This window comes from Corythoichthys intestinalis, chromosome 10, assembly GCF_030265065.1.
Source record: "Corythoichthys intestinalis isolate RoL2023-P3 chromosome 10, ASM3026506v1, whole genome shotgun sequence".
Taxonomy (NCBI): Eukaryota; Metazoa; Chordata; class Actinopteri; order Syngnathiformes; family Syngnathidae; genus Corythoichthys; species Corythoichthys intestinalis.
In genome coordinates, this window is record NC_080404.1 from 31,624,727 (window position 1) to 31,652,086 (window position 27,360).

General features: G+C 39.5%; 2 protein-coding genes across 10 annotated transcripts; one reads left to right on the forward strand and one right to left on the reverse strand.

The window, feature by feature from the left end:
* Positions 1–2,083: 2,083 nt before the first annotated feature.
* eef1akmt2 (EEF1A lysine methyltransferase 2) lies at positions 2,084–12,253 on the reverse strand. 7 transcript variants are annotated; one of them, XM_057848534.1, is made up of 7 exons: positions 12,090–12,239; positions 11,762–11,827; positions 10,966–11,094; positions 7,817–7,931; positions 7,602–7,709; positions 6,918–7,128; positions 2,084–4,104 (listed from the first exon to the last, which is right to left on the reverse strand). In XM_057848534.1, the coding sequence occupies exons 1-7, from the start codon at positions 12,221–12,223 to the stop codon at positions 4,007–4,009; spliced, it is 861 nt and encodes a 286-aa protein (XP_057704517.1). In that variant the 5' UTR covers positions 12,224–12,239; the 3' UTR covers positions 2,084–4,006. The 7 variants fall into 7 exon arrangements, with proteins under 7 accessions (XP_057704517.1, XP_057704522.1, XP_057704520.1 ...); XM_057848539.1 differs by having other exon boundaries at positions 11,034–11,094; positions 12,090–12,222; XM_057848537.1 differs by having other exon boundaries at positions 12,058–12,100.
* On the forward strand, positions 12,245–25,762 carry abraxas2 (abraxas 2, BRISC complex subunit). Of its 3 annotated transcripts, none has more exons than XM_057848530.1 (9): positions 12,245–12,366; positions 16,706–16,796; positions 17,991–18,027; positions 19,412–19,478; positions 19,611–19,801; positions 19,884–20,006; positions 23,975–24,059; positions 24,143–24,260; positions 24,341–25,762. In XM_057848530.1, the coding sequence occupies exons 1-9, from the start codon at positions 12,295–12,297 to the stop codon at positions 24,853–24,855; spliced, it is 1,299 nt and encodes a 432-aa protein (XP_057704513.1). In that variant the 5' UTR covers positions 12,245–12,294; the 3' UTR covers positions 24,856–25,762. The 3 variants fall into 3 exon arrangements, with proteins under 3 accessions (XP_057704513.1, XP_057704515.1, XP_057704516.1); XM_057848532.1 differs by having other exon boundaries at positions 19,887–20,006; XM_057848533.1 differs by lacking the exon at positions 12,245–12,366 and adding an exon at positions 12,590–12,769.
* Positions 25,763–27,360: the final 1,598 nt, after the last annotated feature.

Consider the following 27,360-nt stretch of genomic DNA (forward strand, 5'->3'; position numbering starts at 1 on the left):
AAACGTGTTTCCGAGAGAGAAAAAAAGGACATAAATATTTGCAGTATCACACTTGAGAGGTTCCTATGAAAGCATAGTATTCATACACCAAGTCCACAAGCTTATAGGCTAACATTACTAGTGGAATAAAAGTGTCATTTTTTTAACCTGTGCCAAAAAGTGCTGACTTGCGGGCTTGTGCGCTGGGCCAAACAGTATTTTCGCCTCTTTTAACGTATACTATTTACGGTGGAGTGTACGAGAATGACTGTATGATATTGGCAGAAGAACATCATAATCTATGATCGGAAATAGCTACAGTAGAAAAGAAATTGTAAAAGGCATTTGAGATCACGGTTTCATTTCCACGGGAACATTTCTATGAATGTTGTAAAGCACTTGCATGCTTCGGTTCAGGATACCTTGTAAAATAGGATAAATATTAGCCGGGCACAGTATTCTTGTAAAATTCTTGTGTGTAAACCTGACAGTGTAGGTTAGGGTTAAGGTGCCTCAAGTTTGATCAACTTCCAATTAGGAGTCCACAGTGTGGTAGTTTTTTATGAGCAGCGTGAAAGACAAGCCTTGTGGCTTCTTGTTTATTCACTATGTCAGCAGCTCTTCATCACGACTCTTTGGAGCCCTGATTAGCTCATTTGCTCAGGACCTGTTTTTTTCCTCTTTGACTGGACAGATGGTTGCAGTTAACCACTTTTAGACACAACAATGGCAGTTAAGCGGGTCTGGAGCAAAATGAGGGCTATGTTGGAAAAGCAGGTTTTAACAATTTTGTATTTTTTGTTTTAATGTTGCTTTTTTAACGCGAAATGTCTTAAATTGACATGTTATTTAGGAGGAAAACTCTTTTGAAATGGAGTGACACCAATAAACATCATACTGTCAATGACAATCAGAAAAACAAAAAACTTGTCATTTGACTTTAATTCAAAATTGTAAGAATATCTTCAAGACTAAGGGCACTTTAATAAGATGATTTGTACCAAGCCACGATGTGATAGCAAAAGAAAAAGACTTGATTTTAAGGAAAACTGTCAATTACAGTTGAGACAACTCATCAATTTGGCCTCTTTAAAGACCATAACAGCATCTGGAGACTAAAGCCACATTCCATAGAAAATTTGGGGAACTATGAAGTGATGACAATAGAATGGTTTCGAGGCATGCAATCACAAATAGGAAAAATATATCAATTTGTTTCTTTTATTGAGATAACAGTGTTTTGGAGAATTAGGGCACTTCATTTGACCAGTGTGACTTGTCTTTCACAAGGTTCCTGAAAAAATATAAAAGATTACAGAATTTTTTTTATTTATTTAATTGAGCTAATTTTAACAGGAAACACACTTTCCCCTCTGCATAAGTCATAAGCGAATCAGTTTGGTATTGCGATCACCACAAATAGTCCAAGATGAGCATTTGGACAGTAAAAACACAGGGCGTGTTGCTAGTGGGCTACTTTTGACAAATGAAAGGCTCATAGTGCCACATGACATGGGAGTAGTCTCCTGATTCCAAACCAGAATTTCTTCACCGGGCCAAGTGCTCATCAGCACTAAGAGGTTCCATGTGAAACATTTGGACATGATCAAAAAGATCGGCATCGGACGTAAGTGTTATTCAGCGTTTTCAGCTCCTTTTTTCCCCCCCCTTTTCATCAATCTACTTTAATAGCTTTTCCCTGGGGATGCATTACAGCCTGTCAGTGAACATGGCTTATTTTCTCTGTTTTTTTCTACGACACAGAAGACAGAAGTTGGGCTGAATTAAATTCTGAGCTTGGACTGCAAAAGATGCCTGACAAGAAGATTTGCTGCTGTTAACACGTTGTAACATGAAAGCAGCTAGGTGCAAATAACACCTATTTTTTACAACAAAACTTTTTTCTCCCATCAAATTTTGAAAAAATATAATCGGGCTACTAAACAGTACACATTTCAGTGTTGTGTGCAAAATTGCATTAAACTACCTGTGTACGCTATTTAGGTACAATATATAGATTAAATCGACTTTCAAGGACAACCTCATTACACCAGAACACTCAGCATGGCACAAAGCAGTCGGACAGATTGCAAACAGCCTCAAGTACGTGCCGATGTCGTATAATAAATCAACAGTCAGTTATTAATGATAAATGTCACGTAAGACAATAGAAATACAATGACTTGAACTAAGCCGGGAAGGAGTCATGCAGTGTTCTGTTTTGAAGTGAAAGCAGCAAACATGAGTTTTCGAGATGTAATCAACCCATTTTGTGAGCTGTTGCACCGAAACCAGATGCTTGTTAGTGTACCAAAATAAAGTATGACGCCCTATAGTGGCTATGTTAATTTATTTTTTGGAGTTCATTTTACACAAACTCTCATCTCAGAAACTTTCACTCCAAATTCTGCATCATAAAGTTGTGTTTGGACATGTTTTTTTTTCAGCATACCCTTCATGAGCATGGAGAAAACAGCTGGGTGGGAAAAATACCCTAAAGTTTTCTATTTGCAAGCAGTTTGTATCACATTTACAAATATTATCTAGGCCTGCGAAATATATCGTTTGAACATCGCCATTGCCATGTGCGCATGCACAATAGTCCTGCGATGCGACAGTTTTTTTTAATTTTTATTTTATGGAAACTTTTGTTTTTCTTCATAAAAGCAGCAATTGTTCAGAGACATTTCCACCTGAATCCCTTTTGTATAGACCAATCTTAATCATTCACAGATAAACCCCCTTAGCCTGGATTAAACGGTATTATATGAATACTCGGGATGTCCCGATCGCATGTTTTTGCACCAGAGTCAGAGTCACCTGATTTTGAGTCCTGATCCGATACCGGGAAAAAAAGTTGTTGTTTTGACGCTCACGCTGCCGAGAACAGCCTCTCACTTACACAATGAATGAGCTGCCACAGCACACTTGAAACTGTGTACCAAGCTTAACAATGATTAACACATTCGTGCCTTTGATCGAAAAGCTATCAAGGCATCGCGAGCCATATCAAAGTTACAAACTTGTCAATCATTGTTAACTTTATGTACCAAACGCCAGCTACGCTGGTGACCAAGAAAAAGTTTGGTCGCACCGCTTAGCAGGAGGGAGGGTGAGAGGTTGAACGAGCATGGAGCAGAAAAACATATATTTAAAAAAAAAAAAAATCTGATCCTTTTCACCCAATTCCGATCCTCTCAAAAATGGCGCGATCGACCCAATTTCCGATCATAGGATCGGATCGGGACATCTCTAATGAATATATTGTCGTCATAGTGATCCACCTGAAAGTCTTCCCAAACAGAGGTATTCAAGTCATCCGGGGGAAATTCTTCTAGTTTTAATATCGCAATGGATATCGCAAACCCCCAAAAAGTCGCAATGTCAGTTTTATTATCGTTCAGCCCTAATATCAACTGCTAAATACAACACCCTGGGAAGTAGGGTGGTGGTGCCAGTTTCCCATAATTTTATCAAAATGAGGGTCAAAAGTTGCTTTCTTTGAATAAAGCATGGTTGCTAAGGACAAACTTGTCTCAGCTTTTTTTTCTGAGATTTTGTGATCTCAAATTTGAATGGTAAATGGTAAATGGTGTTATACTTATATAGCGCTTTTCCACCTTCCAAGGAGAAAATGCAGTCACTTTGCCAATTCTATTCAGTTTTCAGATTTCTTTGCAGTTTTGGAACTCTCATGAAAACACACTATAAGGAAGTTGGCTGAAGGTTTTTGGAACAAGTGTCTGGTTTCAATGGAATGGCTCACATTTGGCTTCTTTTCTCAGATCAAGGATACATTTGGGTGGTAATTGTTACCAGTGTAGAAAACAGGAGTATTGCAGTGTTGCATTATAATGTTTCATTTCGTGTCATTTCCTTTTCTAAAATATGTGTTTGTTGCACAACTCATCACTTAAAGTTTCCCGTAACCAAATTGAATGTGGTCAATTGATTTAAAAATAAAAACAAAACTATAAAAAATTATGCAGATATACATTCAAAAAGTAGCCAAACCACAGTTGTTGCATCAGTGTACTCGCTTGAATATCAATGCAGTCACACTATTTCCAGTTTTTCCTCCAAAGTGGAACATGGGCGTTGGCAACTCCTGTACAAATTTAAATCCTGTGAGACATCAAAAAAGGAAAAATGTCATTTGTCACACATCAACAAGCACAGAGGCCTCAAATAAACATCCTGGGACCTTTTGTGTCAAATGCAACCCTGCAGGCACTCCCGTGTGAAGACACTGACAAGCGAGCTGGCCACTTGCCAAATGACAACTCTTTAGACAGTTGTCGCCCGGAGCTCAACCGTTACATCGGAGAGGCTGCGTGTTGACTGAGTGGGTCAACCAACAAAAAAGGGCCCGAAAGTAAATATTTACAGTATGTTTCAATGCTCACAGCCATAGGTTTTAATGCCAAAAGGTGAAATGAACGTCTTTTATGTGTACAGCTTTGGTGTATTGTGTGTGTTTACCTTGGAGATACAACACAGAAAAAAAAGAAATGATTGGTCTTAGACAATCGCTGGACACAGTATGGATGCTATGGATCAAAGCACAATTTATGTAGTTGCTCTACCTAGTGGTCACGTTGCTGGATTGCAGTTGGTTATCACAAAAATAGAAAAAAATAAATAAATGTGAACTGTGGAGAACTTTACTACAGGGCAGAGGTGGGTAGAGTAGCCACAACTTTTAAGTAAGAGTAATTTTACTTCAAAATAATAATACTCAAGTAAAAGCAGAAGTAGTCTTCCAAAAAATATACTGAAGTACAAGTAAAAAAGTACTTGGTGAAAAGAATACTCAAGTAAGAGTAACATTGTGAGTAACTGCTTACATTTTTGTTTTGTTTTTAACAAAGGTATTTTTCTTCTAAGCTGTTTTTATAATGATATTGTACAACAACACATTACAAAACCACATTAAGCCAAAGAAATTAAAAAATAAAAAATAAATCACTGAATTCCGGTGAGAGGGGAAAAAAAGACAAAAATGAAGCATTATACGGCCAAAGAGCATGAGTGCCCTCTAATTGAGAAAATAGTTCCTAGATTGAATAGTGAATAGTTCCTTAATAGTTCCTATTATGAAATTAAAAGGGTCATATTAGTCGAATTTTTCTTTTACCCCAGACAACAGTTATAGGTGGTACCTGACATGTTTCGGCGAACACTTCCGCCTTCATCAGAGAGTCACTGGTGTTGGTGTGACGCATCTTTAGCAGCAGCTGATGGATGGAGACGTGACTCGCCGGTCACGCCCTCTGCTGACCATTCAGTCTTCCAAGATGGTGGTCCAGGTAGTAGAGAGCATATATGCCTCCTCATCCGTGTTGATGGTCGGGCCCAGCTTGCAGATCTCAATGGCTTCCCTGATCCAGCGCTGTTGTTTGTTTTCTTCGGTGTGGATGACTCTGGCCTTTTCCCAGTCCATGATGTGGTTTTCCCTTTTGCAGTGATCAGTGATGGCTGATTTGTGATGTTCCTGTTGCGCTTGTTCTTTTATTGCCCTTGTTTGTCTCATTGTTGTCTCCTTTTCACATTCCTTCTTGTGTTCCGTTTTCCTTGTAATGAAGCTCTTCTCTGTCTCCCCGATGTATGATTTATTGCATGGAATTTCATATATGGAGTTACATTTATTTTCTGGGTAGATTTTGTCCTTTGTATGGACCAATATCTGGCGGAGTGTAGTGTGTGGTTTGACTGGTGTGTTTGTTGTATTTGACTCTTTGGATACGTTCCGTGACATCTCTCATGTACGGCAACGTCATCATATAAGTGTGTTCTTGTTTTTATCCCCCCTGTGTTGTGTTGTTCTTGTTTTTAACCTGCCCTGCACCTTTTTCTATTGCCCACTGACACCTTTTTTGTGCATGTTGTATATGATTTTCTTCCTGTGTTCTGTCAGCCGGGTCTGTTATAAGTGCCATACATTCATGTAGTGTTCTGACTACTGACCGTTTGTGGATAGTTGGGTGTTCAGATGTCCATAGGAGGTATTGGTCGGTGTGTGTGGGTTTCCTGTGTACTTTTATTTTGATAGGACCATCAACAAGGACGAGGGGGCGTACATGCTCTCTACTACCTGGACCAGCATCCTGGAAGACTGAATGGTCAGCAGAGGGCGTGACTCGCCTGTCAGATTCATCCATCAGCTACTAAAGACCAACACCAGTGACTCTCTGATGAAGGCGGAAGTGTTCGCCGAAACATGTCAGGTATTTAAACCACCAATAACTATTGTCTAGGATAAAAGAAATATTCGACTAATATATAATTCTAGACAAAATTAACTCAATACAACAAAAAGGATCATATCTTCAGTTTTCCCTGGTCAATTGGTGCCAAGTAGCCAAATAAAAATTTGGAGAGAGGTTAAAATCCGCACTTTCAAGTCATGTTGAGGACGCCGCGCTATATAAATCATTTTTTATGGTGCTTTAAATACGCCACGTAAATGAACTGGCTGGTGTGATCACAGAACGGCAAGTTTACGTCTGATTGGTATAATGGAGTCACGAAATTATTGTTGTGACATTTTTCGGTAAAATTGGTAGCGCTGCTCTTGGCATCACTGGCAAAAAAATAAATACATCTAATATGTAGAATAAAGAGGAAAAATGTAACGAATCTTGAGCAGCCCAAAGTAGTGGAGTAAGAGTAGCGTTTTTTTCTTCACAAATCTACTTAAAAGTAACAAGTACGGCTTCGTAAAACTACCCTTAGAAGTACATTTTTCTCAAAATGTTACTCAAAAAAAAGGTAACGAAGTACTGTACATGTAACGTGTTACCAGCCACCTCTGATAAAGAGGAATCTCATGCTGTTTTGACAGGTAAAGTGGATAATTTGGTTCATAGGTTGCAAACTTGCAAAAACATCACGTATTATTTAAAAAAAAAAAAGTACATTTGGCAATTTAGCCTCACCTTCACCAAATCGCTCAAGCAGTTGTTCTTTAGTCCAGTTACAAGATGTAATGGAGAAGAGGCCTTGATCCTTGAGGGAGTCTTTTAAGGCTTGTACGTAAAGCATTTTCGCCTCGCTCCGATTGTCCGGATTTAAGCTAATAGCATCAAATGTCCCCTTGTCCACACACACGTCGTAACCCTCCAGTCCACCGCTGCAAAAGTCTACCTCCTAAACAGAAATACAAGTAAACACATGAATTTGATGAGAAAAATATTAACAATGGGAGGAGAGCGTAAGGTCATACTGACACAAGAACTGGATAAAATGGTAATTATATTTACACAACAATTATTTTGTAATATTAGGTGGTGGAAAAAAATAAACATTCTTTCTCCTCCATCCTCTTTTATCCCAATCTAGCTAATGTCAATATTGACTTCAATGGGAGCCTTTATGTCCAAGAAAAGCACACACAGTCAAGTGTGCCATGTACTGAACATATATGCAGGATGTTGTGTATATACACAAAAGACACGCCCAGTGGGACCGCCATTACAGAGCATATGTGTGTTTATTTCTTTGAGGTTTGGCAGTGGTCAATTGTGAACGGTGGGCAAACCACCATCACTTTCAGGGCCATCTTCAGGTAGACCACATTTAAACACAGCAAGAGTGTGTATACAAAAATATATGGAACCCACCTTAACTCTGACATGTGCTAAGCCCTCAGACTGAAGAACACTTTTTGCCAGTTCCACAGAAGCCTGGGAATAATCTATTCCTGTTAAATTCTTGTACCCATGTTTTGCCTTTTGACAAAAAAATAAAAATAAAAACATTTAATTTATTCTCACTCTACAATGAATATTCTTGTTGTATGTGCTGCATCAAAGATAATAAATACCGGCTCCCTTACCAATTCCACTAAAAAGGCACCATTTCCAGTGCCAATGTCCAAAATGGCAGCTTCTTCTGGAATTTTAGCCTTTTCCATCCATCTTAGCACACGGCTCATGCTTTCCTCACCAAACCTTATAGGGAGAAAGGATAAAGTCACTATTTAATGAAAGTAAAGTTATACACTTGTAGGGCAAAAAAAAAAAACGTTCAAAACAGTAGAGCAGTGTTTTTTAATTGGTGTGCCGCTGTGTTGATGCATATTAATTCACAAAAAAATTTGGAACACTTAAATTCTTTATTAAAGTACAATTAAACACGTAAATAGCAATAATAAATCACAAATAAAAAATGAGGCCAAATGCTGATAGCATTAACTAGTGCAAAAGAATGGAATGTAAACAGATTCCGAGCACTGACTTCGCCTTTCCAACATTTCCTCGATTTAAAACAATTCTTAAAAAAAAAAAAAGAAAATATCTAGCATTAATATTACAGTATACTACTATATATAATAGTATTATAATAATAATAATTATTATTCATTGCCAATCAGATTTTTCATAAAGGGTGTTATTTTAAAGCTATTCTTAGTGTAGAATCTGAATTCTGAAGTATGTGGGATTAACTCCAGAAATCGTTATTTATATGACGAACATGACGTGCGTTTATTTTGAAATGTTCACCGGAAGTACGTTTGCTAAAAAGCTAACCGTAAGCTTTACCCTCCGCAAAAAAAAAGCACTTTCGTCATTGCATGTGGTGTCAGTAATAGATTTTTTTTCATTTTTTCATTTGCAAATGCTGAAACTGGCGATTTTTCATGTTTGAGGTGTCACCTTTAAACTGCAAGTTTGCGTTTTGGAGACGACTGCCAATGTTCTATAGCAGGCTAAAGTAGGTTGTATTTTTTCCCCATTAGCCTCATTGTAGCAATGCGAATGTTTAGTTTTTAATATAGATGTGTTTCCTTATTTTGTATGTCTGAACTTTAATTCTACGGCGTGTTGATGACCAATAAACATCTGCGAAAGGAACTTGAGTCTCATATGCCATCAACATGCACGTACAAATGTACGCACGCATGTACGCAACGATAAAACGCAGCCGTGAAAAGTACCGCCCTCATTTTTATCTACCATGCAATAAATGGACTCATTGCATTTGCGAAAGGCTTAACAACTTCAATAAAACATGTTGTTAGTAGGAGTGGGAACCTCAGGGCACCTCACGATACGATACGATTCGCGATACAAGGCTCACGATAACGATTATATCACGATACAGCGATTATCGATATATTGGTCAGTAATTGGATACATGACATTCTACGATACAACTGTTGAAACGAAAAAAAAAAAAAGATATTTGAAAGCAGAAAAAATACTGTTTAAGTCATTTATTAAACAGTGACACCTTTTCTGTGCAACATTGCTGTAAAATATAAATCTACTGCAAATTGTGCCCCTGCACATATAGAGGAAACCAACCACGACCACTGATATCGCTTGGAGAGATCATGATGAATGGCACCCTTAATTTCTTTAAAGTTTTAAATCTTTAAAAAAATAAATTAAAAAAAAGTGCCGTAGGTGTCAGCAGTTGAGCTTGGAGTGGGGCAATGATAAAATTGGTGGGTCTTTTCTTCGTATATGAACTTTGTTGCTTGGTTTGAGCACTTCCGCTATCTGCTTCAGCATTTAAGATGTCAGACTTGCTCAGTCACAGTCTTCCTCACCTTAAAAACAACAAAATAAAACAAAAAATATTAGCTACTTCATAGCGTTTGAGTTGAAATCCTGATTTTTTTTGTGTTGGAAGTATTGAATTAAAAAAAATATGAATTGAATGTATAGAAATTAAAAATTCAATAATTACCTATTTTTAATATGTAGGCTACATCAATAATGACCTATTTTTAATATGTAGGCTGCATTAATTATCATGCACATCACTTTATATCTTGGAATCTATTCAAACCATTTGTATAGCTTATTGTATCAAAATGACAGTAATAACAGTTTGTGTAGTAAACTAGATGGAAATTGGTTCTCAAATAAATCGGTAAATTCATGTGGGCTTGTTCGATATTCATTTTCATCCAGTTTAGGGTCCTGGTTTATTTTATATCATTCAACACCAAATGTCATCAAAATAATACATGTAAATTAAAAAGTCAATTACATTGCAAAACTTTCTTACCTCAAGTGATGAAAGCGAAACTCACAAACTCCAGTGTCCACTACGTCACCAGCTCCCAGTGAAACTTATTTTTCTTAGACAATTCTTGCATACAGCAAAGTCCTTGTTCACCTTACTTCCTTTCTTGTTGGTGTAAAATCTAAAGTGTGTCCCCATGTGTGATTTGTAGCAATATTTTTCTCATTTTTTCCTCCACCGTTCTCACGGAGCTTTTTTATTTTTTCAACCCACTTGGAGCTTCTTCTCTAGACAACTTGTGCGCACTTTACCTCAACAAACATTGAGCAGTTTACAGCATCCATACTCCATTGTATGGCCAATATGTTAAATAAAAGTATCGATTCTTGGCGGGAGCATATCGATAACCCATCGGGTTGCAACATATCGCGATATATCGCTGTATCGAGATATTGTCACACTCTTAGTTGTTAGTTAGATGGACTTCCGATCTGCCAGCTTGTTGTCTCCTGTCATCTTCCAAAATTACAACTGGGTGACAGCGCTTTAGTTGTTCATTCACGGCAGGCGTGCAGCCAAGCTTGGCATTGAAGAGACAGGACACAACAGTGTAACCTCCTTTGTTTTGTTGAAATAAGTCAATGTTTTGGCCAATCTGGTGCACTTTTTTGGCTTTGTGCCACTTTCCCCGCTTTCGTACCGAGCGTCCGACATTCTCAACTTTACATGCATATATTTTTTTAACCCTTCATTAACCGTCGACGGGATGTTGTGCTGGTCGACGTATTTACGTCATCAATGACGTTGAGTCGGGACAGCTCTAGAGAGAAGCTATCCAACAACGCCATGTTGCCAAGCAAGCTTAAACGTCATCTCCAAACAAAACACCCATCGCTTCAAAACAAGTCAATGGACTATTTTGTTGCCCTTTGTGAAAACACATAGAAACAGGCAACTTTTTTGAGAAAAACTACAAAGGTAAATGAGAAAGCCCTCAAAGCCAGTTACCTTGTTGCTAAACTTGTTGCTAAATCCAAAAAGTCCCACACTGTGGCAGAGACATTAATACTACCTGCCTGCAAAGCCATTGTCAGCGAGATGCTCGGCCCTGATGTGGTTAAGGACATTCCTAAAGTCCTAACAGCAAAAACAGAGAGAGACTTGAGAGCTGTTGAAGAAGATTGCTGCCAGGATATCGGCTTTGTGTTCATATACACAGGCTCTAGTTTCACACTGAGTAGCTCAGTAATAATATTTGGAAATTATTTTATAATTAAATATACTTATACATTACATACATATACAATTTTGGCTTATGGTGTGCCGTGAGATTGTAAAAACGTGGCATGACTCAGAAAAGCTTGAAAAACACTGCAGTAGAGTAACAAAGGGAGTTAAGTCTCCATCGGGACATTATGATTCAACTACTGATGAACTACAATAAAATACTCAATATCTTTGCTGCGGAGTGTAGTATTAAAAGCTGGGACTTCATGAGGAAAAGGCCTTGTGTTGTAATGTTAAAAATTAAACTAAAATGTTCTATAGTGTTACTTTTTGGTTATTAAACAAAAAACATTTCAGTTCAGGTGAAGCTACAATGGAAAACGTTATTTTTGTTATTTCAGTGGGGAATTATGATTCGAGTTAAAAGCTTTCATTAAGAAGGAACTTAATTTGTTCATGCATAAAATGTAAAATTGATGCAAACACCCACACTATATAAATTCACTCATCCATTTTCTTAAAATAACATTAAATTTGATTAAATATTTGTGCATTTAAAATATAATAATTAAGTTACCATATTTCACCCACGTCCCCAATGTCTTTGAATGTTTCCAACTCCTTTTTGTATGCATCTTCCCAACTGCAAGGAAATAAGTATTAAATATTTAAAAATATGAATCGGTAAAAATATAAACGAAATCAAAAATCGAAAGCACATCTCAACAAGCAATGGCATCAAATGCTGAACAAAAACGACAATGGAACAAAAATAACATGATTCCAGTTTTGTCTTAACTATAGCTTAGCTGTTGCTGTAGTGGCTGCAGAAACGAGAGATTACAACGCAGAAAAACAAATTATAAAACTTGCCAATCACGTGAGTATATGCTCAAAAGGCTTACTATTCCTTCGTTCCTAACTGTGAAGTTTCAAAGTCAGTTTCCGAGCCGCTGTCCGCTTCTGCATCGGAGCCATGAGTTCTCCTCACGGGGGCTGCCATGTCGGCTTCAAGAATGGTGAAGACTACATCTCCCATGAGCTATTGCGCCGTCTCGAAACGCGTTCTCAACCGCAGGGGGCAGTGGGATTGATAGGGATGTTTCCATCATGGCGGCATCCATTTCAGGTTATACTTTTAGTTCTGTGTGTTATCACAGCGCCAATAGTAACTCCGATCACGTGAGTATGCCGCGTCGTCTTGCCAAAATCGAGAAAAAGGGTCGCCTTCTCGGCGTCGTTCGTCGGCGCCCTTAGTTTAGCTTGTTTGGCCACTGTCATGATCCTGTTGCTGGGCTAGCCAGTTCTGGTTTCGTCTATTCACCGGTGGATATCCTCATTACAGTTCAAATAGTAAGGCGTGTAAATGTGTAGTTAGTCGTCGTACGGATACATAGTAGTTAATAATGAATCATCACTCTAAATCACGGTTGCTCATTGGTGTTATTTTACGATAGGAAGTAGCGAGGGGTGGAGGGTTAAGTTCCAGGAAATACTCAGCTGTTAGCTCCTGTGGTAGCAAGCGAGTTGTAGCTTAGTTATTCAGTCAGTTCGTCACCACTTGATGCAGTGGAATGTTAATTCAGTGAGTTCAATGAGAATCTTCTGTATAACATTAGAAAGCCTAGAGCATATCCATTGGCTTTTCTACTTAGTGAGCCTAGATGAAAGCCATTTGGTGAAAGACTTATAGCCCACTTCTCCTGTGAACATTGGCCTTTATTTGGTAATTGAGCGATTGACTTGTTTGTGGGAAACGTCTGTTGTGCAATTCAGTCTTCAGGAAATCATGGCCCATCACTCAAGCCAAGTCATGACATTAGACTGACACAAGCTTCAAAGCTTCATAATTGTTTGCCCATCTCTAATCTTGCTGATATTCACGAGCATGGGGTGTGTGTTCTATGGACTTTGTAGCAGGACGGCTGCTAGACAGTCTTTGGAGGCATCGGTGGAGATTTTAGCTGGTTTAGCGGGATCGAAAAATGTCAAGACTGGCTCAACTTTAACAGTTGTCTTTAGTTCTTTCCACTCTCTTTCATGTCTCGTTGTCCATCCAAATATTACGTTGTGATGTAGCAGTTCTCTCAGGTGTGTAGTCTTTGAGGAGAGGTTAGGAATGAACTTACCTAAGAAGTTTATCATTCCCATTACTCGCAGTACAGTGGTACCTCTACATCCGATCGCTTCGACACACGATCTTTTCGACACCGACGTAAATTTTGATTAGCCATTTGTCTCTACATCAGACGACATCCTTGAAATACGACGATCTATGACAGCGCCGCAGTTTCTTTGTTTTCCCGCAAGATGGACGCACGGCAGATTTTGTTGAGAAAGCAATCAACATGGGTTCCAGTAATGTTAGTGCAGGTGGTGGAAAAAAGCAAAAAGGTAATGCTTACCCGTGAAATGAAGACGGAAATAATAGAAAAATATGAGCGTCGTGTGTGCAACCGTGAACTGGCTCGACAATACCTCCGTAGAATGTCTACTCTCGACGGTCCTCCTCCAATCTCCAATCGCCCGTCTTTGTAAGTAACGGTGACAATTATTATTGTGGTAACGTCACCAAAGAAATCGCCAGCTTCGTCAGGTTTCTTATCATTTATTCTATCAACTTGTGCAACACAATACGCCTACTGTCCCCCGCAGTTGAACAAAATGAAAGTTTAAAAAGTCCAATCTCACTCTGTCAAGTCAGCAACGGGATGCGTTCAGGTACCCCACGCAGACACATTTGCCACATTAGAACCCGATTCGTTACAGTATTAGAGGAATTATTATTATTATTACAATTTTTATTCATTGTTTTGCTCTGTGTAATTGCTATTTGCAATAGTACCAGCAATATTTATTAAGGGTGTGGGTTTTCGAGCTGTGGAGCGAACTAATGGTATTATAATATACAGTGGTACCTCTACATACGAAGTTAATCCGTTCCAGGACCTTGTTTGTAAGTCGAAATGGTCGTATGTCGAGCAGGATTTTCCCATAGGAATACATTATAATTCCATTAATTCGTTCCACAGCCCAAAAACCTTCACTAAATCCTTAAAAAATACTGCTGGTACTATTACAAATGGCAATTACACATAGCAAAACAAATAAATTATAAATCAAAATCGGAATAATAATAATAATAATAATAATAATTCCTGTATTAATGTAACAAATCGGGTTCTAATGTGGCGGACGTTTTTTGCTGACCCTGAACGCACCGCGGGGCTCACGTGCCAGAGACAGACCGGTGAGCTTGAGTTTCACTTTCACTTTGAATGTTTTCTTGAGAACACCTCAATTGCGGCAGACAGGTGTTTTTGTTTTGAATAAGTTGTGAAATAAATGATAAAAACGTGGCGAAGTTGGCGATTTCTCTGGAGATGTTACCACAAAAGGAATTGTCAGCTTAACTTATAAAGACTGGCGAACGATGGTCGGAGGAGGACCGTGGAGATGTATTTTTGAGCCATTTCACGGATGCCCACCCTACGCTCATATTTTTCTGTCATTTGCATCTTCATTTAGAAGGTAAGTGTCAACTTTTTCCTTGTTTCACCACCTGTACCAACCTTTTCTGAAACCAGTGTTGATTTGTCACACAAGAAAATCCGCCGTGCATTCGTCTGCGGTGCTGCCATTGTCGTCGTATTTCGAGCATGTCGTCGGATGTAGAAACAAATGGCGAGTCAAATTTTACGTCGGATGTCGAAAAGTTCGTGTGTCGAAGCGATCGTATGTAGAGGTACCACTGTATTCTTATGGGAAAATCCTGCTTGACATACGACCATTTTGACTTACAAACTAGGTCCTGCAATGAATTAACTTCGTATGTAGAGGTACCACTTTACGCCTTTTTTGTCAGTTGGCGCGAGCATGTCCAGTATGGCTTGCACTTTGTTCTTATCTGGCAACACCCCGTAAGCTGTGATCTTGTCTCCCAGAAACGTCATTTCTGTTACTCCAAAAAGGCATTTCTCTCTTTAAAGTTTCCAGCCAAACTTTTTTGCTCTTTCCAACAGTTTTTCAAGTCTGTCATCATGTTGCTGTTTAGTTACTCTCCAGACTACTAGATCATCAACATACTGTACACTCTTGTTCCTTCCAGACCCTCTATAATTGACTCCATTGCTTTCTGAAATATCTCCTGAGCGGACTTGATGCCAAACGGAAGCCTCAGAAATACAGTAGTGACCAAATAGTGTATTGAAAGTTGTATACCTGCTGCTTTCTGGGTCCAACTTCAGCTGCCAAACTCCGTGCGAGGCTTCTAACTTGCTGAAGTATTGTGAACCAGCAATGTCACTCAAGATCTCTTCTCGCTTTGGGATTTGGTAGTTTTCCCTCTTTATATTTTCATTCAGGTCTTTGGGATCTAGACAGACACGTAAATCAGTGGCGTTCTTCTTTTTGATACACGTGATTGAATTGACCCAGTATGTGGGTTCTTCCTTCAACTGTATTTTGTATCTGTATGGGAGAGTGAACTAATTGTTTATGAGGAATTTTTTAAACAAGTCTGGCACCGCCAAGGCATCTCCCTTCTACATTTGTCTCAATTGTATTTGTAGCAGTCAGCACACCGTGAAATGGCGTGATTGTTCTTGCATCGAGATCTCACTTGACACGTACCCCTCTTCCAATGGTCAGGGGTAGGAGGTTGTTCCTGAAACAAATTTTTCCTTGTGCTAATTTATTATGATAATGTGTTACTTCATTTTCGTAATATCGTAAATTCAATCTCTTAATATTACAATATATGAATTTATCGTAATATTAGTTTTTTTTTTATAGTAACCTAACCCTAACCCTTGATTCATTTTCAGTTTTTCTCAAATGTTTACACACAATTTCTGGTACTTGAGACACAATGTTCACAACGAGTAACTCATGCACCGTCCCGCTGATGCAGTTCATCTAAACTACTGACACAATTCCTGCCTTACACTCACATTGCAGTTGTAAAATAAACTTTTCAAAACACCACACACAGTTCTCTTTCATTTTGGCCATTTTTTGTGGTTGTGAGCAAAGGAGCAAATTGTTCAACAAAGGAGGCCCTTTGTAGCCAGCAGTTGTCAAATAATCCCTCAGATTGAGCGGTTTATTCAACAACTACGGGTAATAGTTGCCAGTAGAATCGTAATTTTAAAATGTGATTACCAAAATGCGCTGGTTTAGGCATATTCAGTATAGCAAAAAATCCCATGCTTCATAGTTAACACACCTTGTTTCTGCTTTTACTGACAAGTGGGCATATCAGCTGCTTGCCTGCATTCCATCTACTTTTTTTTTTTTTTTTAAACAAAGTGGAACAAAATGTACCGGCGCACCTTTACATTCCTGAATTTTTCAATTTTAATACAGAGCATACATCTGATTTTTTTGTGTGTGTTTGTTTTCCTGTGATCCGGAAAGTAATTGCTATACAACGGCGCCATTCATGGGATACGAGCAAATCCTTACATTGTGAATGCTTTGAGTGTTCCACATTGTTGCTAATTCTTTGTTGTTTGTGCAGGAGGGCTTCCTATTAGGAGAAGTAAGACAAGAGGAGACGATCAGCATCAGTGATACGCAGATAAGCAATGCTGAGCTCATCCAGGTCGTAGGTCAGGACTGCATTTGTCTGTCACCTCATCCCACCTACTCACTCACAAACCTGTCAATGTACCTAACCACCCTCCTACATTTCTACCTTCTCCCCAAAAAAAGCCCCTTTCACCTACTGTATCTCCCAACCCACCTATCTATTTTTCTCTTTAAGGCTATGTTCACACTGCAGGCTGAAATGACCCAATTCCATTTTTCCCCCGTCAATTGACTCGAGTGAGACAATTTCTAGACGGTTTGAATGGGACTAGACACATGGAAGTGGATCATTTCAAATTCGATCAAGGCCACGTTCATACATGGTTTTAGATCTGATCTCGGTCACATTTTTCGAAATGAGGCTGTGGTCTGAACTCTCAAGTCTCCCAAATTGGAATTCAAGTGGCAATTACGTCAGCAACTGAGTGAGATAGTGAATAACGCGAGTACAGCAGAGGAGGAGGTGTAAAGTTGAGCGGCTTGCTTGAGCTAGTTTTTCAGGATGAAGGCTGGCTTGACTGCAGTCGGGGGAAAAAAGTCTTTCTTGAGCCTAAGAATGTCTTGTTTTCTTTCTGTGCCTTATCTATCAAAAAGAGTGACGCTTTTAAGTAGGTGAGCTCGCTTGTGTGCACTAGAGAAAGTGAATGGTAGCTAAGGCTAACCTAGTTGCTCCCAAGTTCTCTTAGTGCTGCTTACAATCCCGTGCTACACCTCACATAGAAACAAATTGAGCATGTCGCTGTAGATATATTTATTCCTACATGGCTGAGAATCGGTGCAAACTGACCAAATAAGTATATGTGTGTGTTCGATCCATACGTTATGAACTTAAAATATATTAAAAATAATAAGGGATCTTTGAGTCAACGGCACCAAGGATCATTTAAGTCTGTCATTTGCATCTTTTATTTTGGAAATCAAATATGGTAATTGGTCACCCTAAGGTAACATAAATCCAGCATGTTTAGCACATTTGTTTTCATGCTTCTGCCCATGCAGGTCAGATTGCTAAGCGAGTGGTAGACTGCAAGCTAGTGCACAGGTGTGATACGGGAACGGGCAAAATAGGAAAAGGCAGTCTGAACGGTCACACAAAAGGATCAGATAGGGGGAAAAAAAGATCAGTTTCACATTAAGACGTGTGTGTGGTATGAACGTAGCCTTTCTGTCAAATCAGGGCGTGATGTAACTGAAAACACGCCTGTTTTTCACAGAAATCCATAACCATGAGCCCTGTGCACGATTATTTAGGTAAGATTTTTTTTTCTCTCAGAACTTTATTATGAGTACAGTATGGCTTAGATTTTAATTATGCACATAAGTGCATTTTAGTACAAAAGTAAAACTTGTGTACTTTTGTGAAGCACATGGAAAAAGACTTTTTAGAAGGCCAATTACAACCCTAATTGCTCAATGGAAAAATCAAAGCTATTGTTTAACATTCTGATGTCTTGAAATGGCGAGTTGTAGAAATAACTTATTGTTAAGAAAAAAATCAACAAATATTTGACTGTGGTGAATTACTGAATTTATACAATGTTTCACTTTTTGAATTAAGCTACAACATAATATTCTTTATTCAAATGTACACATCAGACCAAAGGAAGGGCATATTTTAAATTATAATTGACTGGGGTTAATCGGTTATTAGTATTTGTCATGACTGTTTGTGAACTCATTCACTGCCATCGATGGCGATAGAGGTCCAGTCCATTTCTGTTCCCTGTCAAAATGGAATAGGAAATTTATTACCATCATTGGCAGCCAATGAGTTATTAAACTGTTTTGTAACGTTTAAAAAAATTGCCAACACTCTATGGAAGTAATAACTCCAATCAGTACGGGTAGTCCCCAGGTTATGACGTCCCCGACTTACCTGATTTCATCTTTACTTTAGGGAGGTCGGAGTCTTGTCCGCCATTCTGTCTCCAGTCCAGTTTTTTTTTTTTTTTTTTTTTTTAAAGTCACGTAAACAGTACCTAGTTCTTGCCATGTCAAGATTCCCTCCTCCCCTCAGCAGCACTGCCGCACTACTGCAGTTCCTGATGGCGTCAGGTCCCACTTCCTTGTTCTCATGCTGCTGCTTTCACCTGGCGCGGACTCCTCTTGCGAGTACCTGACCGTTTTTTTTTAGTTCAGACGGCGGGTTTGCGTTAAGAGGGGGGACTCTGGCAACCTGAGCAGCCATAATATCACCCTTCTCTCGCCTCCCTACTCTTTCCACAGCAGCCTTTTCTCTCAGCAAAGCGACTCACTCGTGAGTAAGGCGCAAAAAAAAAAAAAATTAAGCCTGAATAGTCATTGAATATAACGGTATTTAACACAATGTACCTCACAGCATCTTATGTTTTACTTTATCTTGTGATGTATAATATATGTTTTTGGACAGTTATTTTGAGGTTCAGGGGGGTATCTTGGGGTAGGGTTAATTCCGATTAATGCAGAAATTCCGGTTACATCGCCAGCCTACAAATTTAACTCCTTCGTAACCCGGGGACTACTTGTACTATTATTTCATAACACCTGTTAGTGAATTTATACCCATATTGGAACAGTAGATGGCTCCATTTTACAAGATAGGTTAGCTGAATCAACTAAGTAGGCAAGAGTAACAAACCTTTTCCCCTCTCACCAGCTTTTATGACTACGCTGGCAAAGTCAACCAAGATCATCTCAACAGAATTCTAAAAGGCAAGCGAAAAGTGAGTCATTAATTCTTGTTTGTTTCGTCCCTTTCCTCATTCCAGCTGTCCACCGAAAGAGTGCACTTATTACATAACCAGCATTTATCTATTAAGACTAATCACATTTTATTCCTCTTCTTCCTCACCCAGCATGTGATTGGCTGGTACCGCTTTCGGCGGAACACGCAACAGCAGATGTCGTTCAGAGAGCAGGTTGTACACAAGCAGCTAACGCAGCTCCTCGGCGTGCCCGACCTCGTCTTCCTCCTGTTCAGCTTCATCTCCACCGCCAACAGCTCCACACATGCACTGGAATATGTGTTGTTCCGACCCAACCGCAAGTAATGATGAACCGCATTGATGAGCCGCACTTCAGTTTTGCAAAGGGCTCTTGGAACACAAATACAACACATTTGTTCTCAGTAGGTACAACCAGAGGATCACCCTCACAATCCCCAATCTTGGAAACACCAGCCAGCAGGAGTACAAAGTCTCCTCTGTGCCCAACACTTCCCTCAATTACGCCAAGGTCATCAAAGAACACGGGTAACATTTGCACTCCACACATGAATCGGCACCGACCGCTTACGAAGAGGTGTCCTCTAATGAGTGCGTGCAAGCACCTGTTTCCACCTGTGCGCATACCAATGCCAGATTTTTTCTGTAATGTACATAGTGCCTCTGCCACCTTTCTGGTCAAGTTTCACACATTACACACACGTCGATGCGGAGCAGTTAATACCTCTCTTGCCGGCTGTGCAGTTTATAAAAAAGGATGAGGCACAGTATTGCATCTGTGAAGTGACCGTGACTAATGGACAGTTGAATTTGTTGAACTTTTATTGCAGCCAAAGTGTAATGACAGTACTGCCAAAGTCAACAATTTCCTAAAGAGTAAATATCTTCTGTGATTATACAAATGTTTAAATGATTAAAATTAGGGTTCCCACAAACAATTATTCTCATAGTTGACTCATCACCAAATATTTAACTGGGAGGATGACTGCTAGCCCCTCCCAAGCCAATCAGTTAATATGCTCAAAGAAGGTAACTTGGACATTTTTAGTTAAACGTAGTCTCTAAACCATTGTTAGTCAAAGTGGTGTACGAGTACCACACAGGCTCCTTATTGTGGTAAGCTGAATATTGGCTGAATTAAATGTTCAAACCACCTTTTTTAATCCATTACAGTGCATTAATCACATACTGTTCAGTTGTATTCAACTTAAAATAGAAATCATTTTAAAGTCTTTAAAGTCTAAAAAAGTTTAAAGTCTAAAAAAAAGTCTTAAATGGCATTATTATGTGAATTAGAATCATATTTTGATACGATTCGACTATATACAACAATTTAGCAAAGCACAGATGACGAGAAATTAGTCTTTTAATCTGCCGGTTAGCCACGCCTACCATTATAGGGCTTTAGCGTCCCCAACAGGTGGATGACGTCAACGGTAGACTGGGCTCATCGGTTTTACTTTTCAGCCCATTGAGGGGGAATTATTCAGAATGAGGAAAACGCGACGAAGAGAGCCACAAAATGTCATTGTTTCAGTTTCTCTACTCCAATATTTTTACAGGATATTCTTTTTATCCAAGTATTTTTCCCCAATAGCTATATAAATGGCTTGAGAAGGACCATTCAGCCCGTCAAGGGGGAACTATTCACAACGAGGAAAACGCGACGAAGAGAGCGGCAAAATGTCATTGTTTCTGTCTCTTTACTTCAATATTTATACAGGATATTCTTTTTATCCAAGTATTTTCCCCAATTAATAAATAAATGGCACGGTCATGACAAATAACAGTCTTGTGCTGAATGGAATATGAAATAACAAAAATGCATTTATTCAGGACGACATGGCAAAATTACTCCATAATGGTCAAAACTGTAGACTTCACCTTTACTGTCGCACCTCCCGAACGATATTTTATGACACCTAAATCGGACATATGTCATTTCCCTTCCCCGGCTTCGGAGAATGTAAACAAACCAGAAGGCGTGACAGCTAGCAGACATGCTAAGAGATGTTTCAAAGTCTTCGAAGCGGAAAATCACACATAACTAGCCTGGATTATTTGACATGACGACCCGGTTGTCGATTGTCTTCGGGGATCGGCAAACCGCCCGGCGGAGAGCAATTTACAGTTCGTTCCCCGGAGGAGGGTGGCTGGAGTTGTTGTGCAGCTAACGTGCTGCTGCTAATGAGCATTAGGAGAGCTTTTTACATGCCTATCAATGATCAAACGTAAGTAGTCCTTTATTTAAAGGAACAGTGTTTAGTGTTTACTTTGTAATCGCTGTATTCGTATTTGACATAATGCAAAACAAGATGTTTACTCACTTCCTCATAAGTCCAATGGTCCCACAGTAAATATCCACGGTGAATGGGAACCTTTTGAAACTCCAAAAAGGCGCATACGCCTCTCCCTCATACAGAATGATTTTTCTGCAGCCGTTTGGCTGGCGTGATGCGAAAAATAAAATGTATTAATCCGCAAAATCAGCTGAATCCTTCGTCCTCATACACAACAGTACACTGTAGCGTGAAGAGGACGTCTTCTACCGTACACGTCACAGCGCCCTCCTCCTCAATGCAAGACCGAAGCCGGAAGTCACTCATTTTCATGGCGCGGGATTCAAAAAACTAAATAAAAATAGCGATCGCTTCCACACACATCCAAGCGGTCCATATCATTCAGGGGCATAAAATACCGCGTGTATTATGAAATAAACATGATTTTTCGTGTCACAGGCACTTTAAAGTTTAGCAACTGTTTCTTTTCAAATATTTAGGAACTTCGATAAATAATACCATATACTAAGGGAGTTCCAAAAAATCGATTATTAGATGCATAGCGATTTGACATGTGACGGTTCGATTACGATTCATAAAGGTTCAAAAACGATTTTTCCCTAATAACTTGATAGTCACTCGTAGCGGAACGAAATTCAAGACACGTCTGCCGCCCGGACACCATTTAACGGACGCACGCACGCACAACGTTATGATGGATGCTTCCGGTTACTGAGCAAGAGATTTACTCCTTTTCAAAAGACTGGAAAATAAATATGTGTATGGGACAGGCAGGAACCGGGCGGTCGCGCTTCTGTGCTCAAGTTATTTTTCAGAGCGAGAGGGAAAGAGAGATAGTTCGTTGCTCCTTGTCTATCAGTTGTCCAGCAGCAGGTTCAAGTCGTCTTAATTGGAAAAAGTCCCTAGTGTTTTGCTAAGTCCCGTGTCCGTCTATAAGAGGTGAGTACACGAACCCTCTTATACTGTTTAGCCTTTATTGTTTTTGAGATGTTAACAGTTAGCGCCGAGCGCTAAGCTAATTAGCTAACGTGTATTTCATATGCAGAACATGTAAAACCATGATTAAGTACAGCAGTAACAGTACAAACATGCAAAATAATACAGAAATATGTGGAATTCATTCCACCAGTGTAAATTATATTGTATTGTTGACTGTTGAGAGAAATAAGTACTATCTTTGAAACAGCTAATGTTTTTGCACTCTCTTGTACAAAAAACAAAAGCAGTTTAAGGGCAGCTTTTTGTTGTATGGGCATGTTTCCATTGTTCCTGCCGAATCATTAGGATATTTTAAATAAATAATGGACATGAATTTGTTTGGCTACTTTATTAATTAGTAATGTACAATGCATCGATAACCGTGATAACCATGATCATTGTCAATACCGTGATCATCGTTCAATAAACGTATCGTAGCACCCTAAATCATAATCAAATCTAGGGGTGCCTAAGATGGCACACACCTACCACATACTGTATTTTAATTATAAGGTGCACAAGTTATTTTCATCAATAAGGCGCACTTGATTATAAAGTCCATTAGTGCATAAATGTACTCCAATTGTGATTTGGTCTTTATCTTTTAACATTGTAATTATTGTGATATTTATTCTTGTATTATTCATTTAATTCCGTTCATGGGTTTGATGAATGATAAATGTGTCACTTTACTGGAGCAGTATAACGCAGCTCCAGCAAGATAGGTTTGAGGTCATTAAGCACAACCATAATCTATGCATAAGTCGTAATGTCCATTTTTGGGAAAAAATATAGGATTTTAAGTTCCCGTTAAAGTCTAACAAATACAGTGCCTCAATCTTTTAAGTACACTACCATATATTTTTCTAAATTCTAAGTGCAGTGTTATAGCTCAATCTGGTTTATTTAAATAAATAAAATTAAAACCTGTCTTTTTTCTCCTGAACATTTTGGACTGCGGTACTAATATATTTTAATTCATTGCCTGCTATTGATGGCGCTAGACATCCAATCCATTTTGACTGGGAGGGCAGACAGTGATCATTCGCTGCCATCCTCTCCCAGTCAAAATGGTTTGGTGGTCTATTGTCGTCAGTGGCAGCCAATGAGTTAGCTTTGGTCCCTATGGTGGTACTCTGAGAGCAAATTATTCTTAAATGTGATAATCGATTAGTCAATTATTTGTGGCAGCCCTAACTAAAATCCACTTCACTTTAGTGCTGAGTTCTTCGACAAAGACGGTGTGATGAAAGATATCCGAACCATATTTCAAGTGTACAGCGCGCTGCAAGATAAAGTGCAGGTGAGCTGACTCCCAAAGCAAAGAAAATCTTTTTTTTAAGATATTGTCCCATTTAATTTCTCCTCCCATTATCTAATTTAAAGGCGGTATGTGCGGAGGTTGAACAAAGTGAACGCGTGAAGGAGAAAATCCAAGAAGATGTCAACAAGCTGAAAGAACAAATCGCTCTCAGGAAACGTAAGACGGCAGAAGAGGAGAGGAGTAAGTATCCATACATCCACAAACTGCCATGCTGTAATTTTTTTTCTTGCAAGCTTCCAAGTTTTTTCTCTCCTTGACAGGAATACGTGAAGCCCAGAACCCAGACAACACTCCAGAGAACACGGAACCTTCAGACACATCCCTCCTATCTAGGATATCTTTCCAAGAGCCTTCTGCGCCTGAGCGGCCTAGCATCTCCTCTAACCCGCCCTCTTATGCCGACCTCATCTCCCAAGGTGACCCTCTGCTCTCATCCTCTTCCCCTCCCCCCACCAGCGCCGCTCTACTTCCACGCCCACAAGCCGTGGGCTCGCCGGGGCACCCCGCACCAGGCCCGCTGGCCACAGGCGCCACATCCAATCCCATCAGCTCGCCCTACCTCGGTAACGGTGATGGATCGAGCTCGGACTCATTAGACAGGCAAGCCGCCGGGCAGGAGTTCGACGACGAGGACGAAGATGAGGACAGTAGTGAGTACGAGAACCTGGTGAGCGAAGCCCCTCGCACATCAATGACCCCCGCCAGCCTTTTAGCTCGAAGTCGACCGTCCACCCTGGACCCCGACGGAGACGCTCGGGGCTCACAGACCACATAGGATAACACTGCGTGCGAGGGACACTGACGCACCTTCTTAAGCAATCATGAAAAGTGCCAGTCCTGAAAGTGGAACGGCATGTGCAGCTGGCATCCCGCTATAATGTCTTTTGTTTGTCTTATCTCCATTTTAAGGGGAAACCTCATCAGCTCACTGGAAGGGTGAAGGGGGGGGGGCCTTTATGTTGTTTTTCTTTTATCAAAGGGGTTGCTGTCTGGGTACTTCATTTTGGACATGTCTGGCGTTTTACACACGAGGATATTACCTCTGCCAACCAGCGTGTTCACAAAAAGGCAGGTCCTGCTTCCCTCTTTTTCCATTTTTCACTAACACTCTTGCATCAATTTTGCACTATTTATTGCCTTCTTTTTAATAACGACCTCTTAAAGAAAACAAAAGGGAGACAATTAATCAGCCTTCAAACTGTTTTTTCAGACAATTGCTTTCACATGCACAAGTGTCACATTTGATTTGGGATTTGTACTGCAATGATTATGTTAGTGGTCCAGTACAAAAAAACTGAAATGTGTAGTAAGTAAATGAAAAGAAAATAGATCAGCCACTTATGGGTGCTTTATATATAAATATATTTTTTCTTTTGGTGTGAGATTGGTTAGACATGAATGTCAACAGAAAACACTGAAATTGTATTGCGCTTTGCTGCACTTAACATAAGAAAAATGTACCTTTTCTTTGTGCTATACCAATGAGGTCCTGTCTTGCCACTCGTGTAGTCCTGTCTGACCACTTTGCTCAGCTTTTGTACATGGTACAGGGCTTCAAAGAGCACACACTCATAGACAATGTACTGTAGCTTTACTAATCTGATGCTTAAGAGGTTCCCTTCTACTGCTGCAACACAGAGAGCTACCACTAAACTTCATTAAAAAGTACTGGCTTCTCTTCAGTTTACTATGCTTCTTGTCACTATTACTGACCATGGATTTATAATCACATGACGCTCACTAATCATGCATTTGTCTACTATAAAAGTCATTAATGGAAGATTCTCTAACCCTTGCAGTGTGCCAGTTTTAACCACTGATAATCGCAATTATGCTTTTCGGGTGCACCAAAATTTCATTTGACTCTCAGCTTTGGTTTTGTTGTCCTTTCTTGGTTAACAATAACAACTGAAGAACTGCTCAACCCCACCAGGAGACACTAATAAGTTGAAGTGCAGTAATGTTGTGCCTACGACTTCAGTGTCTTATGATTCCAGTTTGTAAAAACGACAAAGAATGGAACCTGGTCTTTAAAAGCTAGACACCTAAAATTGGTCCTTTGCATATTTTAGGGCGAGAACGTGCTGGGTGTTCTTGATATTGAAATGAAGACTTATTACTGGATAACCAGATTTTAGCTACGCAGAGGTGTTGGTACGTCTCTTTTTGGGGTGGGAACCTTCAGGTGTTTCTCAGTTTCATCGCTGATCACGAACTGGCACAGCTTTAATGTGACTTCAAAATTGCAATCGCATGTACAAAATCTGACATTCGTTTTACACCCTCCTCTGGAAACGAACATACAACTACATTAAGTACTGCATGCATGGTAGACAAGGGAGGGGGTTAGTACTTTCTAGTTTACTTTAGAGTGGGAGTTTTAGCCTTAAAAGTCCTTCTGAGGATTTTTGTTTCACAATTTTTAGGGGTTATATAGCAGAACCTCCGAATTTACACAATACCATCTGGATGCTTGGTGACTTGCTTGTTATTCTGAATTCAACGCAATTTTCACCATCCATTTTCTCTACCAGTTGTCCCCCTTCGGGAAATTGACTAAACAGGAAACAAATATTTTTCCTAACAGTAGAGTGACTTGCAAATTGCCACCATCATCCATGCATCATATACTCGTTAGCCTAATAGGATAAATGCTTAAGTCTTATTTTAAGATGGTTTCAGAGAACAGCAAAATCAGTTTGAAGAGCAAGTTGCCTCAATTTAGCTTTGATGTGGAGGACTAAGTAGATTTTCAAAATATACATAGGTATTTTTTTAATAGAGATTAATTCAGTGAGTTATAAATGAATGGAAAAGTCGCTATTTTGTACCACCTGTTTCCATAGTTTTAATCAGTTTATTCTTGTGTAACATCAACTTGATTATCAAAATCCAGCAGCGCTCAGGTTAAGTTTTTGTTTTTTTAAGATGTAATACTATATACATGGACATTCGTGTATTGTTTCAACTGTACGGGTAATGCTCCCTGTACTCTTCCTACATTGAATGAGAACACTGCGACACCCCCTGAAGATAGGGAGGACTCCAGCAATGACCCCCCCCCCCCCCCCCCGGTTTGTGCATTTAAAATAAATGACATCTCGAATGAGCACAGTATGGTCTTACAATAGGGCTTAAAATAGACATTTAAATGTGGTCTAGTGTCAATTTTCTCACATTTTAATTCATTTAAGACTTGCAAAAGGATTAACCAACACAGTTGCCCACGGGACTGTTCTAAAATGGCTAATCCAGTGATGGGACATTGTGATTTCCTTGG

Coding starts and splice junctions, on each gene's coding strand:
- abraxas2 (XM_057848530.1), top strand. CDS start 12,295: ATGGCGGCATCCATTTCAGGTTATACTTTTAGTTCTGTGTGTTATCAC. Junction 18,028..19,411: donor CCCTGTGCACGATTATTTAG/GTAAGATTTTTT, acceptor CCCTCTCACCAG/CTTTTATGACTACGCTGGCA. Junction 19,479..19,610: donor TTCTAAAAGGCAAGCGAAAA/GTGAGTCATTAA, acceptor TTCCTCACCCAG/CATGTGATTGGCTGGTACCG.
- eef1akmt2 (XM_057848534.1), bottom strand. CDS start 12,223: ATGGGAGATGTAGTCTTCACCATTCTTGAAGCCGACATGGCAGCCCCC. Junction 11,828..12,089: donor CAGTTAGGAACGAAGGAATA/GTAAGCCTTTTG, acceptor ATTTCCTTGCAG/TTGGGAAGATGCATACAAAA. Junction 7,710..7,816: donor GTGCCTTTTTAGTGGAATTG/GTAAGGGAGCCG, acceptor TTTTGTCAAAAG/GCAAAACATGGGTACAAGAA.